At 43.7% G+C, this 14,363-nt stretch overlaps 2 protein-coding genes across 3 annotated transcripts in view; both read right to left on the bottom strand.

Annotated features, from left to right (window-relative positions):
• The window catches only part of LOC125939849 (uncharacterized), a 397,438-nt gene that overhangs the window by 212,255 nt on the left and 170,820 nt on the right, over positions 1–14,363 (bottom strand). The gene's annotated exons all lie outside the window — the stretch shown is intronic.
• Positions 134–14,363, bottom strand: part of LOC125940216 (uncharacterized) — a 30,944-nt gene continuing 16,714 nt past the window's right edge. The window contains exons 5-6 of one of the 2 annotated variants that reach the window (XM_049656047.1): positions 6,972–7,073; positions 134–511 (exon numbers count right to left, since the gene is read on the bottom strand). In XM_049656047.1, coding sequence (XP_049512004.1) covers positions 351–511; positions 6,972–7,073 — 263 coding nt within the window. In that variant the 3' untranslated portion in view covers positions 134–350. The remainder of the gene's footprint in view (positions 512–6,971; positions 7,074–14,363) is intronic. The other variant, XM_049656048.1, reaches the window with a different exon arrangement.

Genomic DNA, 14,363 nt, shown 5'->3' with positions numbered 1-14,363 from the left:
TATGGTGAGCATGCTGCTACAGAGCAGCATGCTCTGTAGCAGGCAGTTGGCATAACCTCGCGTAAAGTTCGCGTGATTGTGCTGACTATAGAGCACCTTTGAGAGCACAATTTAACCATGTTGTTGAGCGGACACCTTTATTTGGGCTCAAGTCATTGCAAATGTCTCTCGGTACACTACTTATTGTTTATATTTGAAAGATTCCGCTTCGCTTAGGCAGCATTTTTTTTTCATAGCCTTCTTACTGATAGCAACATTTATTGTTATAAAAACTGCTAAACATTTTACAGACAGCATGAAAGCTGAAGGGTACACAGGGCTAATTTCAGTAGGAAGTTATTACCGCTGTATTAATCTTGGTTGACCTCTTTGTTTTCCTTTTTGCAGTCATCGCTGTAAGGCTGATATGTCTTAGTTGAATTGCAACGGTTCTGAAAGAATGTTTTGCAGCCATTTGAAGGACCATCTTTTACATGGCTGTCTCTTATATACATTACACAGCTGCCGACATCTGAAATAAAGCAGAGGGCATAGTATTTTAGCTAAAACTTTAATAGAAAGTAACGGTTAACATCAGCAGGTCGTGCCGTGATATGCAAACATTGTTTAGGGAAGCGCCATTGTACCACTGCACAAATTTTCACTTTATCTATGTGATTATGATTCAACGTTCTTAGTTTTTGTTTTCCTAAACTTAGGCATACACCTGTCAGTTTGTTTTGCGCTAAAAATTCGTTTTATGGCGAAGTTGCTAAGGTGACTACAAGCGTTTAAAAATGTTTTAATACACTTGTCGTGGTTTCCTGAAAAAAAACAACGTTGATCAAGAAGTATTAATTTAAGGAAATGGGAAAATACTAGGGATAATATGTAGGCAAATCGTGAAGTGTGTGGCTCATTAAGTCGCTATATCAATACTTATCAAGTTTCTTTACGGCCTGGTAAGAGGCACGAAATGAAACGTTCGAGATTTTTTTCTCGCTGCACTGGGAGAACCAAGGAGAATCGAAATCACATCGCTGGAGTAGATGGGCACCCTGCTACGTGTAACGTGTACCAAGAATTTAAGTGCGCAGGTTTATTATGTACTTTGAAAACAGTTACTGAATGTTCGTCTTCCTTCAGTTTCCATTCCATGCTTTATAGCTGATATGTTTTTGCTTATTCGTGGTCTCCTCGGTGAAAGACGAGAGGCACGTAGTTTATATTTCTTTGAAGCAGAAGCTTGTTGTTGGTGACGTATGAATAGTGTTCATTTATATATTTTTACTTATTTCCACATACTGCAGCCCCGAAAGGCTATCGCAGGAGTCGGGTGTAGAAAAAAGTTTACAAAAATGAAAAAAGTCAGAAAATAAAACATGATGGAAATCAATGGTTAACAATGTACCAGAGGAATTCAGAAGGGTGTGAAGATTGAACATGACCGGGTATAGCATTTTAATGTCCTTTAGTGTGAACAGAAAACTGCTTAAACGCATCGGTGCAGTGATGAAAAGAAATTTTATTCAACTCACGATGCTGTGTCGTGGATGTAGGTCTAGCGGACGTGATGTAGCTGCTAATTAGAAGAAATCATGGAGAGGTTGTCATAGTATAGAAAAACTTCAGCGATGCGGCGTGACGATGGGAAGAGAGAGTAGCAAGCTGAATGTTGCGAAGATAACAGCTAGAGGTAAAATAAATGTCGCACCGACCGTAAATGAAGCGTACAACTTTCTTCTCGACAGGCAAATTTTTGTCGATACCAGATTTTTAGTGTGGCTTCCGTATGACTAAGCCTATACTCAAATACTGGGCGAACTAAGGTTTTAAAGTGAGAAGCGTTGTGTTATAAGGAACTGAACGTAGGGTAAGTTGCAGGGAACGTAGCTTTCGAAACTCGCGGTTGCACACCTGTTCAATGTGATGGGACCAAGATAAATCCTTCAAGAATATACGACCGATGTACTTATACGGCGACATATTTTCTACTGGGGAAAGAGTAAACAAATAGGTGAAACAATGATTGAAGAGAGCGTTTCCTAAGTGACATGGAAACAGTTTTGAGAAGTTAATTTGTATCTGCCAAGTCTTACAACCAGAGCGAAATGATGCAAATATATCAATAATGATGTCGGGATCATTCGTAAATTTATTAGTATCGTACAGAACGTAGTGAGCAACGTCCATGCAGATTTTAACAGAAATAATAAGTGGTATATCGTGTATATACATTAAAAAGAGAAGCAGACCCGGATGGAGCCTTGAGGCACGCCATATATTAAACTGTAAATGGTAGATTGGAGAAGTTCGTATTGAGGCCGGTTAGAAAGAAAAGAAGCAGTCCAGAAGCAATCCATTTACCAAATGCATTGTTGTCTCTGATAACGAGGAGCTTTTTCAACAGTTTGGAGTGTGTAACAGTGTCGACTGTTTTCAATAAGTTTATATGTTTTGTGTCAATTGGGTGACCTATGTTTAGTGCCTCGATGATATTGTGAGTGAATCCACGAAGTTGTGTAATGATGCTCAAACCACGTCGAACGCAGTGCTCAGCATCAGAAAACATTATTTGTCTACACAAATTCGATTATAGGTTTCTATAACATGTGTTCAAGTGGTTTGCATGAATCGGAAGTGAGAGAGATGGGCAATAAGTCAATGAGGATGGTTGGTTCCGAAATTTGTACAGCGGAAGGACATTGGCAGATTTCGAAGCTGCAGTTCTTGAAACAATTTCTGAACAATATTAATTAATTATCGGCTAGTCCCTAGTAGGTTGTAGTGAGGAATGCATTGTCTCTATTGTCGGGACTACGTTTCTTTTTATAATCGAGATTCGAAATCTAATTTAACACACTCTGGTTAAAAATGGCAATATCACTTGAATAGAACTTTGTGAGTATTCAGGAAAAGGAGGAATTATGAAGCTTTCACGGGTAAAATCAGAATTAAAGTTAGTGTAAATATGTTACCAATAGTCAGAGTATCGCTCTTAACTGTGTCATTTATCACAAATGAATAAGTAGTAGATTCGTTTGGTCGAACAGCACTGCAGAACTCTCAAGGATAATTTTTTATCAAACCCGCAAGTCTTAATTACCAATAAAAATCATGTGCTTCATTAGTTTTATTTTGAAGTTCCTCCTTCCTCATTAGTGCTACATTGTCTGCCCGCTCTTGCTATGGTGTTTGCTGCTTATTGCAGTGTTTTTCATCAAATGAATTTGATTTCAACAGCAGCACACAGAGCCTTCTCCTTGGCACTGGTGTAATTTTAATAATGATAATCAACCAACGAGCCCTAATTATACAGCTGTCAATTATTATTTCTAATACTTTCGGTCCCTTTCTCTTTCCAGCAGCCTATGCTGTCACAGCTGAAGTCAAATTTATGGCTTATGTGCCTCTTGTTTTCGTTGTTCTGCACTTACACTTACTTCTGTGGTGTTTTAAGCACTGTAGCTGTCTGACAGCTGAAGTATTGCAGAACTGTCGAAGCTAGCTTGCAACCACTGTTGCTACAGTATGCCAACAGATCCCTAATACCGTATTTGTGCATTTTCTGAGAACCAGCGTTGTCCGCTAGCTGAAATTTGCAGTCTCGTTTTGAGTTTGCCGGTCAGTTCACGTAACTTTTTAGGACAAAGTTTACACTTGGAGCGAAGGGAGTCCATACATATCCGCTGCAAAAATCTGTCTGTTTATTTTGATGGAAGGCTTAAACATAATAACACTGGATGTGTGCTTATTTGTGCACAACTTCTTTCAGAGGGTAGGCGTAAGTTGTAACACAAACGCATAAAATCACGATAAACGGTATTTGCGAAAAAAAAATGTGAATAGACACAGGCTAATTTCTATGCCTTGTCATCGAGAAAGGGTGCTTTTTTCATGCATTGATAAGGGGGGCTGGCACACACGTCTTATTCATCTGGTGTGCCTCACTGATTTTGTAGCGTTAGCTACACTGGCCTAGACAAGCCCGTTTCGCGCGGCACATCAAGAGCCGTGCTGCGCATGCGCAAGGATCAGTGATGTCACACGGCTTGCGCACCGGAGCCACGGGAGCCGGCACCTCTCGCGCACTCCGCCGCCGCCGCGCGCGACTCACCGCCGCCGGTCTGCGCATTCCAGAGGAGTGACGTCGTAGCCTGTGGTAGACGCACTGGCGCCGGCGCGCGCTCGCTGTGCAGTCGCCGTCTGACACTGCGCTGGAGCCGCTGCGCTTCTGACTGGCGTTTGCCAGTGTGGTATAGCCATGGAGAAGGAGAGCGCAAATGCTGCTCAACAGCGCAGAAGAACGGAGAAGCTTGACTCATCGGATCCCGAAGTAGTTGCCTGGCAATTAGCGGTTGAGCGTAGGAGGAATGAATACATGTGCCACATAATACGTATACCGCGTGTGTGTCATTGGAGCAGCAGTAAGCATGACAATCAAGCTAATCCTTGACAATCTAGACAACCAGGAAAGCTAAGAATAATCAGCTGAACCTTTGCTAACGCTACGTATATCCTGGCATAGCCGAGCTAAGCCACTGCAACTTTTTTTCTTGGCACTTTTTCACCGTGGGTGAAAACAGATGAACAATCTTAATCCAGCCTGAAGTCCTATCGCGGCAATGCACGGCCAAGTTGAACGAGCAGAGTGGTCTTATGAGTAAAATATGGTGATTTCTTTGGCACGAATTTAGTTGCCGGCTAGTCTGTTCTTTGTACATTTGACCACATGTGAAAGGTAAGCAGTACACTGCCTCTGAAACACAGTAGACAAATTTGATGGTATCTTTATCCAAACAAAGCTCCTTTATCTTTAACCAAGCAAACAAACTTGCCTGCTCACCTTTCTCAATTCACTTGTGGACTGTCGTGCATATCCTCCTACATTATTTTTTTGCTGGAAATAAGTGTGCATAGCAGTCCACAAGCAAACTGAGAAAGGCACCCAGGTAAGGGAGGCTTGCTTTGTTAAGGGTACCACCGAATTTGTCTTGTGTCCGTTAGGGGTAGCATAGTCTATTCATTTGATCATGTGTGTACTTGGTCATATGTACATGGGGAAGAATGACCGGTGTCTGAACATGAGCCCCGGAGAGCACCATTTTAACTTAAAGGACAAGTATGCTCGTCACACTTGACGACGCATTGACACGACTTCTGCTGCGTGCCAGATTTACATTTTTCATCGTTTTTTCCCCTACGGCAACCAATTGACCACCAAAATCACTGCGGAATGCCATATAAAAAAAGGACAACATATGTGGCAGCCAGCGCTCATGATGATTGCATTACAAGTAGGAATACTGTCTAAATGATACGAAATAGCAATCACTCTGTGCTTATCTTTTCTATTCATTTGTGGAAGTACTGTTTATCAGGCCTTTGTACATCTGTATTGCAACTTATGGCCTCTTTCTGTGCATGAACGTTTGTGCAGTACAAGTGCACCTGCAGTGTAAATATTGTCTTTAATCCTTTCATCAAAATAAATGTTGAATTGATAGCTTTGGGTCCTGTGGTCTCTCTTTCTCCTTGTTTCACACTAAATGGTTAAACATGAGCAAGCTCCAACTTTCTGCATTGTCAGTCAGTGTTGATTAAATCGAAATGTTGTTTTAAGCCTGAACATTTCTTTTATGTCACTTCTGATAAGTATAGTACTACGGCTCTAGCTTCTGATAAAGCAGGCTAATATGTACGTACTTCTGCATGTATGGTTTATGTAATGATAGCCTCATAACACAAGCCAAGGGTGGTATAGATACAAGCTGTATTTCGGCAAAACTAACTGCTCAAAGGGTGATCAGAGGCGGATACTAGGAGAGCTGTTCTGGTTTGCTGGCCCAACCTATGCCATTTTCTGCGCTTCACAAAGCTGAAATACTCTGCTTGGGCTCACTGAAACTACTTTTCTTTTGCTTGTACAGTCTCTTTAAATGCTACTTTCAAACTAACGTAAGCCATATAGTTTTGTGTGCAGCCCCTACACTAATACCACTGGACACACCTGCTCTATCCGGTTACACTTCTCACGCAGTTACAGCGCAGTTACGGACTTCTTTTTATTACCTGTACTTAATGACATAACAGTGGTAATCCGTTAACCTTATTACATGAAAAGAAATCTTTCAAGCTGTCGTGAAGAAAAAAATTTGAAATGATGGCTGCAATTCTTTTTTCAGGCTGTGCTCTATCTCTGGGGGGCATCGACTGGCTGTGACCTGGTTTCACCTTCCACAAGACTTCCAAGTGTGATTGCAAGGTTCTTCTAGGTATCAATCCGAGATGTGGATTAGTGAAAATAAAAATCTAAGCAGCTCATACTTAGCACTTCGCCTTGACAAATTACTTGGTTATTATTGAAACAGAGCGCATGCTAGGAAACTTGGTGCACTTAAGGTATTTTATGCTCTTATTTTCATAGCAAAATCAATTTTACTTTATTGTACTGAATTGGAAAATTTTTGCACTGCTTTTTACACAGACTAAACGTAAACCTGTTGGTTATAGTACATATGCATACTGCAGCATGAGACAAGAGTAGTGTGTTTCACGCATACTTAATATATAAAAATTTGATGCATGGTAGAATTTTGCAAGCACACCAGAAGACACCAGCATGGCCCCAAGGAGACATCACACCAGGATACAGAAAGCATCAGGCGAGCACACCAAACACACTACGTCGAACACACCAAGAACACCATGGCAGCATGGACACTAAAACAACCAGACCGGGCTCACCGTAAACACCAATCACTTACACCAAAACCCCAGTCTGGGCTCACCATAAACAATAGGGCGGGCACACCAGACAAACCACAACGGGCACACAAGACACACCAGACCGGGCCTACCGTAAACACCAGGAAGGGTACACCAGACACACCAGACCAGTAACTGAAAGTCTGCTCTGTTGTAAACGATAAGACACAGGAGACACGGTCTGGTGTATTTTTCGAATGGGGTGTAAGCATTATCGTCCTTACCGTCTTCAAGGCTGTTGTCTAGACCAAAGACGAAGAAAACGCTGCATGCTAAATTTTCATCAGTGTACTGAAGGGTCATGAGCGTGCTAGGTGAGTCCGGAGCTAGAAAAGATGATGACAAAAAGAGGGCTGGGTCATGTGCATTTCGTATGCTTGATCATCAAAACGACAGAAATAGTGAAATGGCAACTCTTCACCTAATAACAGGAACTACAGTGGCTAGAATTACGCAGGACGTTGTGCCGGTGGTCGCAGCGAGGGCTGAATGAAAATAGAGTGCATAGAAGTGTTTATGGTGGCGCCATCTGCCGGCAATGACCCATTTATGTAATATGAGGTATAACCCCTTCGGTCACGGTGTACACATTTGTGAACGCGACTTATTTTTGCTATTTCTGTGCACTTGTGGGAAGGGATAGACCACAAAAATTAAGCTTCGAGTAAATTCACAGTTCTGCTTAGCTGATGTTCCTTCATTTCACTTCTGAGGGAAATCTATCATGCCGAAGATCGCTTTGGAGAAAGCACTACATTGTTGGATGGGAGGTATGGTGTGGAAAGTTTCTGTAGCAATTGCAAAATAATTTTTTTCTTTCTAGTAATACTTGCCACGCGTAATTAACGTGTTCAAGTAATTCGCGCTAGTGTTTCAATTCGTTTTTTTTGAAGAAACTTATCCTTACTAAGTGCAGAAAAACTAGATACTTAATCAGTGTGTAATTATGGTGACTAATTATGAAACGTATAAAGAATTATTCTACCACTTTGACTTGCTCTAAATGGAGTCTGCAGCACTTTGGCATAAAATTATGTAAATTTGATACATTTATCAACGGTACATCATAATTTGTGATTGAAGGGGATTACATGGTGCACTACTCAGTGCTTGACTTCCGGAGCTCGGTTGAACGGGCACCCTCCTCCCTATTTCTGTAAGTGCCTCCAAAGCGACAAAACGTTCTCGCTCCCATATTATTGGTTCTGGGAGAGCTGAATACATTAAATTATTTTACAGACACTGCGTGTCTTCACAAAAGACAATACACGTTCATTTTCTGTGTATGTCTCCACCTTGTCAGCTTAATCACTTCTTGCACCAAAGAACCACCGCTAAAAGAATACACTGCGAAATATGTATGTGTTGTATGGGTTCACAGTGAGTGGCAACACGTCTACATGTGCGACAGTGCTCGGTCAAGTTTCTCTTTCACAGTGGAGTGTACAAGCCATATGTTTATGTTGGTTCGAGTGGACTTTTTCTTTTAATGTTGCCTTTGAACTATAACGCAATTCGTCCTGTTCATTTGTAATACACGAGGTGAAAGATATTTACTTTCACGAGAACTTGGAATTACCATGTAGCTAATTACAAAAATTTCGTGATAAAAAATTACGCTGTTACTGCGAAATAAAGGCGAAACTATGGAAGCCACTTCTGCTTACCAAAATAGAGAGAAATGCATGCTTCACGCGATATTTTTCACCAAAATGGCCTAAAGTGCACATTGCAGTGTCATTCAGGACTTATAGAGGAATGGCCTTCAAAGGGCTCCTGCACCATGCCTTGGACTTAGCAAAAAAAAAAAAAAAAAAACGAACACCGCCGATAGCAGACGTTGCTGTTAACATCTCAGCCGAATGCTGCAGTCATCGTGCGCGGCGCGTGAAGCTCACAGCGGAGACGATGTCACTTATTTTACACAGACTTTCTTTGACAACGAGGTCTTCTTCTCACCCTGTTTGAAGATGCTGGCGGCTTGCATACGCCGTCATATGAAAGATTCCCATAGACGACTGCTGTTGGATTATAGCTGCCAACAATTACGAAGGGTGTTTGAATCAATGCGCTTTTCCCTAGTGTTAGCATGCCTGTTTATTGATAAAGTATAATAAACAGGCTCAGGTAAGTCTAAATATTCTTTTGAATTTCGGTAAGAATTACGTACTTCCGAAAGCAGCCTTGTATCATATGCTCACGCTCGGCCGTGGACGCCCGCGTAAGAATTAAACTTTGGCTACCCTGCTTATCCATGTCGGAGCCTTTGGGTCTCGCAAATTTCCGTTAGTTTTTAACACTCAGCTAGCATTGAACTACGCGAAACTTAAGGCAATACCACACGTGAGCTAGCCAGCGCGTGCTCACTCCTAGGCGCTCCTGGCTAGATGCCCTGGCAGTGATCGCTTCGTAGAGAGCTATTGACAGAGCTTCAAAAGGCACGAGTTAAATGTGGCTACTGTCCGTCGGTCAAGGTAGTGCAGGACAAACTGCACCACATAGCACAGTCACACTGGAGCTCATGAGCGCGAGCGCGTACTCCAGCCCTGTCGTGCACAAACCAAACGCTGCGCCTACGCACTACAGTTGCATGTAGTTGCGGTCTTCTACGTAACGTAGACACTATAGCCGCCGCGGAATGCCGCCATGAGTCCGCTCGCTGAGCGCATACAGCTCGCTGAGGACAACCGCGTATGGCGCGTCCTAGGCACCAAACTCTGAAATAGTGGCGTCTATGTGAACATCCAAAATCAAATTTGAACTGCGCGCCCCATGTGATTGTAGTCGGCAGAGTGATGTGGGCCCGCACCCGCTCCACTGTGGCCTTCTCAGTGCAAGAAATTAAGGAAGGAGAGGGAGTACCACGGTTGGTTTGGAACCGTGTTCTGTTAGCCCAGCAGCTCCTTACACTACTGATCAGACCAAAGACTACCCATTCAGAGTGACCCAAGTTGCTGGGAAAGTGGTTAGAGACATAGATTGATCGAGTGGGTCATTGGATGGAGTGGATCGTAGAGAACGCACGTCGGCCCAAACGAAACTAGATCTATTATGACTGCATCAGCAGGGACGTGATCGGAGAACGCTGTTCAGAATGCGCGTTCAGTTTCGCCTCACACGATTGGCCTAGTGCGCGCCAACGTCGTCAGTCGCGGGACGCGTGCACGCTTTTGGTGACGTCAAAGTGACGACATCTTCCTGTATATCATTTTTCAACCGAACACGTCGTCTACTAGGAGCAGAACACGAGTAGACGTGTTTCGTTCGACCGATCACGCGCTCGCTATGAGACAGGCTTCGCACTGCACGTCTGTTGGATTGAATTCTCTCGAAACGGTGACTGCGGCTACAAAATGGCATGTTCGGATCCAATTTGAAAACGCCCGCTTTGCTTAGGCAGCATTTTTTTCATAGCCTTCTTACTGATAGCAACATTTATTGTTATAAAAACGGCTAAGGATTTCACAGACAGCATGAAAGCTGAAGGGTTCACAGGGCTAATTTCGGTGAGAAGTCAGTACTGCTGTAGTAATCTTGGTTGACTTCTTTGTTTTCCTTTCTGCAGTCATTGCTTCTTCTCACCCTCTTTGAAGATGCTGGCAGCTTGCATACGCCGTCATATGAAAGATTCCCATAGACGACTGCTGTTGGATTATAGCTGCCAACAATTACGAAGGGTGTTTGAATCAATGCGCTTTTCCCTAGTGTTAGCATGCCTGTTTATTGATAAAGTATAATAAACAGGCTCAGGTAAGTCTAAATATTCTTTTGAATTTCGGTAAGAATTACGTACTTCCGAAAGCAGCCTTGTATCATATGCTCACGCTCGGCCATGGACGCCCGCGTAAGAAATAAACTTTGGCTACCCTGCTTATCCATGTCGGAGCCTTTGGGTCTCGCAAATTTCCGTTAGTTTTGAACACTCAGCTAGCATTGAACTACGCGAAACTTAAGGCAATACCACACGTGAGCTAGCCAGCGCGTGCTCACTCCTAGGCGCTCCTGTCTAGATGCCCTGGCAGTGATCGCTTCGTAGAGAACTATTGACAGAGCTTCAAAAGGCACGAGTTAAATGTGGCTACTGTCCGTCGGTCAAGGTAGTGCAGGACAAACTGCACCACATAGCACAGTCACACTGGAGCTCATGAGCGCGAGCGCGTACTCCAGCCCTGTCGTGCACAAACCAAACGCTGCGCCTACGCACTACAGTTGCATGTAGTTGCGGTCTTCTACGTAACGTAGACATGCCGCCATGAGTCCGCTCGCTGAGCGCATACAGCTCGCTGAGGACAACCGCGTATGGCGCGTCCTAGGCACCAAACTCTGAAATAGTGGCGTCTATGCGAACATCCAAAATCAAATTTGAACTGCGCGCCCCATGTGATTGCAGTCGGCAGAGTGATGTGGGCCCGCGCCGCTCCACCGTGGCCTTCTCAGTGCAAGAAATTAAGGAAGGAGAGTACCACGAAGGCGCTCAAACGTGACATTTGGTTGCCAATAACTCCTCTTCGGCTGAACGCGTTGAAGCACTTTTCTCTGCGAGGTATATCTGAGATAGTCTAAATTAAATTATGGGGTTTTACGTGCCAAAACCAGTTCTGATTATGAGGCACGCCGTAGAGGGGGACTCCGGAAATTTTGACCACCTGGGGTTCTTTAACGTGCACCTAAATCTAAGTACACGGGTGTTTTCGCATTTCGCCCCCATCGAAATGCGGCCGCCGTGGCCGGGATTCGATCCCGCGATCTCGTGCTCAGCAGCCCAACAGCACAGCCACTAAGCAACCACGGCGGGTGGTCTGCTATCTAAATGAATCGGAATAGAGAAATCGTTTTTCTTGGCAACCGCTGCACCGAATTGATGGGGTTTGTTGCATTTAAAGCAAAAACTGCAAATCTAATGACTGTTCCAGTGAATTTTCGATTAAGGCTGTCAGTATTTCTATGAAAATTGTTCAAGATTGTAAAGAAAAAAAAATGTGGTTGATCCCTCTTATATAGGAATCGGTATAGAACACGAAAGTGAAACGTGTCTTCACAGAAGTAGTGTAATGTTTATTGCACATTGATATATAATGTCTATTGGTGTTTTGTGGCTAAAGCGCCCTTAGGCGTTGATGCACCCACGCTGACGCCTGGTGGCACGTCTCCTCCATCACGACTACCAACGTCGATGACTATGAGCAACCGTCGTGCATATGGAAGATGCACTACGCTGCACACGCTAGCACAACGCGAAAGACGAAGCACGTAACTGACACACTAATACAACGCGCAAGACAAAGCACGTAACTGAATCGTCACCGAGTCAAATCAGCGCGTACAGCGCGTCGTAATTGCAGCCTCCGCGATCAACTTCAGAAACATTTTCAGAGCTAATTGCGGAGGCGACGCTCCGCTGTGCTGAGTACGGTGAACGCCACCTAGCTGGCGTTGGTAGTGCTTCTTGATGCCAGCGTCCCTTCGAATGCTGGCATCGAGGCGTCGTAGTGCTGAGACCACCGAAGCGTTCACTGTCGGTGCGCGTTAGTGCCATAATGCAGTACTTCTCTTTTCTGCTCGTAGGCGGCGGCACCGCCCCGATCAAGAGCGCGGGTACACGGAGGAGTGTTAGATATAAAGGGCGCGTCTGTGTAGCTCTCTGCAAATGCGTTTGTGGCGCAATGGGTTAAGCGCTCGGCGATCTATCGTCGCGGACCGAGAGGTCGTGGGTTCGATTTCCAAATTTTGCATGTTTGTGGAACTTTTTCTTCTGGTTTCTTTCTCTGTATTATGTTCTATGACGTATTTCCGTGACGGAAATACGTCAGTGAAGTCTTGGTGGACCCCGGCATTAAACACTTTCGTGTTAAAATACTGAAGTTTGGAACTCTGTGACTTGGCAATGAAAAATCATATCACAAGTCTCCTAATTGGGTCTAGCAGTAGATTTAAAGCAGATAATATTGACGTAGTTTACACTGTGGCTAATAAATGCACTACTTATATGCGAACAAGACCTACGCGAAACCTTTGTATACATTGTATGAAAATAAAGTAAGAGGCCCATTACTATATGAAATTTCTTCGCTTTGAATGCTCTATGGAATGCAATTTACAGAACTGCGATATCTGCTTTTGAGGCATAAGTTCTGATTTGTAAATTCGTGCTTCTATTTTTTTTTCAATCTTACCAATTATACGGCAAGTTTTGTAAATAAACCTTCAAGCCCTTAACGATACTTCGCTGCCAAAGGTCAATGGAATTGGACGATTTCTCTAAAAGGCAACGTATTTCATTAAAATCGGCCAAGGGGTTATCTCGCGAAATAATTTGAGTTTCACAAGAACCTGAATAGGCATCGTCGGAGTTGAGCCCGAGCTAAAGGGTACCAAACCTATAGCAGAAATGTCAATATAGGTATCTTGTACCAGGACTTCGAAATGAATATGCCCCGAGTGGCGATAACCTTAGGAACTGAGCTAACTGTTCCTGAATTTCACCATTACAACACGTGCCCTAGGTTAATTATTTAAAAGATAATTAATGATTATATTTTATTTTACTGCAACAAAGACTATTTGTGCCTCGAACGCTAGTACCAGCAAACGAACCTATATAACTCTTGTGTGCCGACCAACAAAGAGGTGCGAGCTAGTACACCTCTGTTCTGCGGAATAAAAAGTCACATTTTTATAAGACCTGAAGGTATACCATCAGCTCATAGGTGTCGCGAAAATATAGACAGCCTAATGTAATAGCAGATTACATGAAACTGTCTCATTGATTTATTTTCTCTGTTTTGATTAGGTGCCACTGGAGGCAAAATCTTGGGCAGTTCTCAAAAATGGGTATATGCTATGCTCTTGCGCAAGGTGTACAGAATCGTTAAAATTAGCAAAATATGTGTCTTACATATCTGCAGAGAAGGCATGTGCTTGCACATGTGCTTGCACATGTGGATGCACATGTGCTTGCACATGTGGATGCACCTGACATCACCATTCCTTCTTCGACAAGCGTCATACATTGCCTTCGTCTCGTGACACCGCTGCGTGGATGTATCACACAACCTGTATGATACATCTTGCATCCAGGATGTATCACACGTTGTTGCTGTGCTCATGCTTTACTGAAATAACGACTGGCGTAGGCAAGAAAATGTTTGGCGGTGCCATGGCGTGGAACTACCGGAGGTCACTAGTCGTCATAACTATACTTGGTGCGTTGGCGAGCCCGTCGTTACCGCGTGGCGCGTTCCAGGTGTGAAGGAAATGCAAACACGGCGCGGACTCGCCGTGCATCTTTATGCCTGATCACGCGTTGGCTTGTTCTTATGTCCGCAATCGTGCACATCCACCAGGACATGGCGCTGCTCTATTTGAGTAATGAAGGCTTTGTTAAAGATAACTTTGTCCATGATAATGTTGGATCGTGATACTAGAAAACGCAAAGCAAATCAGGGTGCGTTTTCTGGTTTCAGGTGTACAAACCAGAAAGCGCACGCCGGCCCCATCCCGACCACTCGCAAGCTTCGGTGCGGCGAGACGATGATGTTTATTGGCATCCCATTTGAACCGGGGCACCGACAAATAGTTACCTAGCCTGGTTTATTTAATCAGGTATTACTAAGCCT

Source organism: Dermacentor silvarum, chromosome 9, assembly GCF_013339745.2.
Source record: "Dermacentor silvarum isolate Dsil-2018 chromosome 9, BIME_Dsil_1.4, whole genome shotgun sequence".
NCBI classification, from domain to species: Eukaryota; Metazoa; Arthropoda; class Arachnida; order Ixodida; family Ixodidae; genus Dermacentor; species Dermacentor silvarum.
Note: the sequence above shows the minus strand (reverse complement) of the source record. Positions and strands in the feature narration are given on the sequence as shown.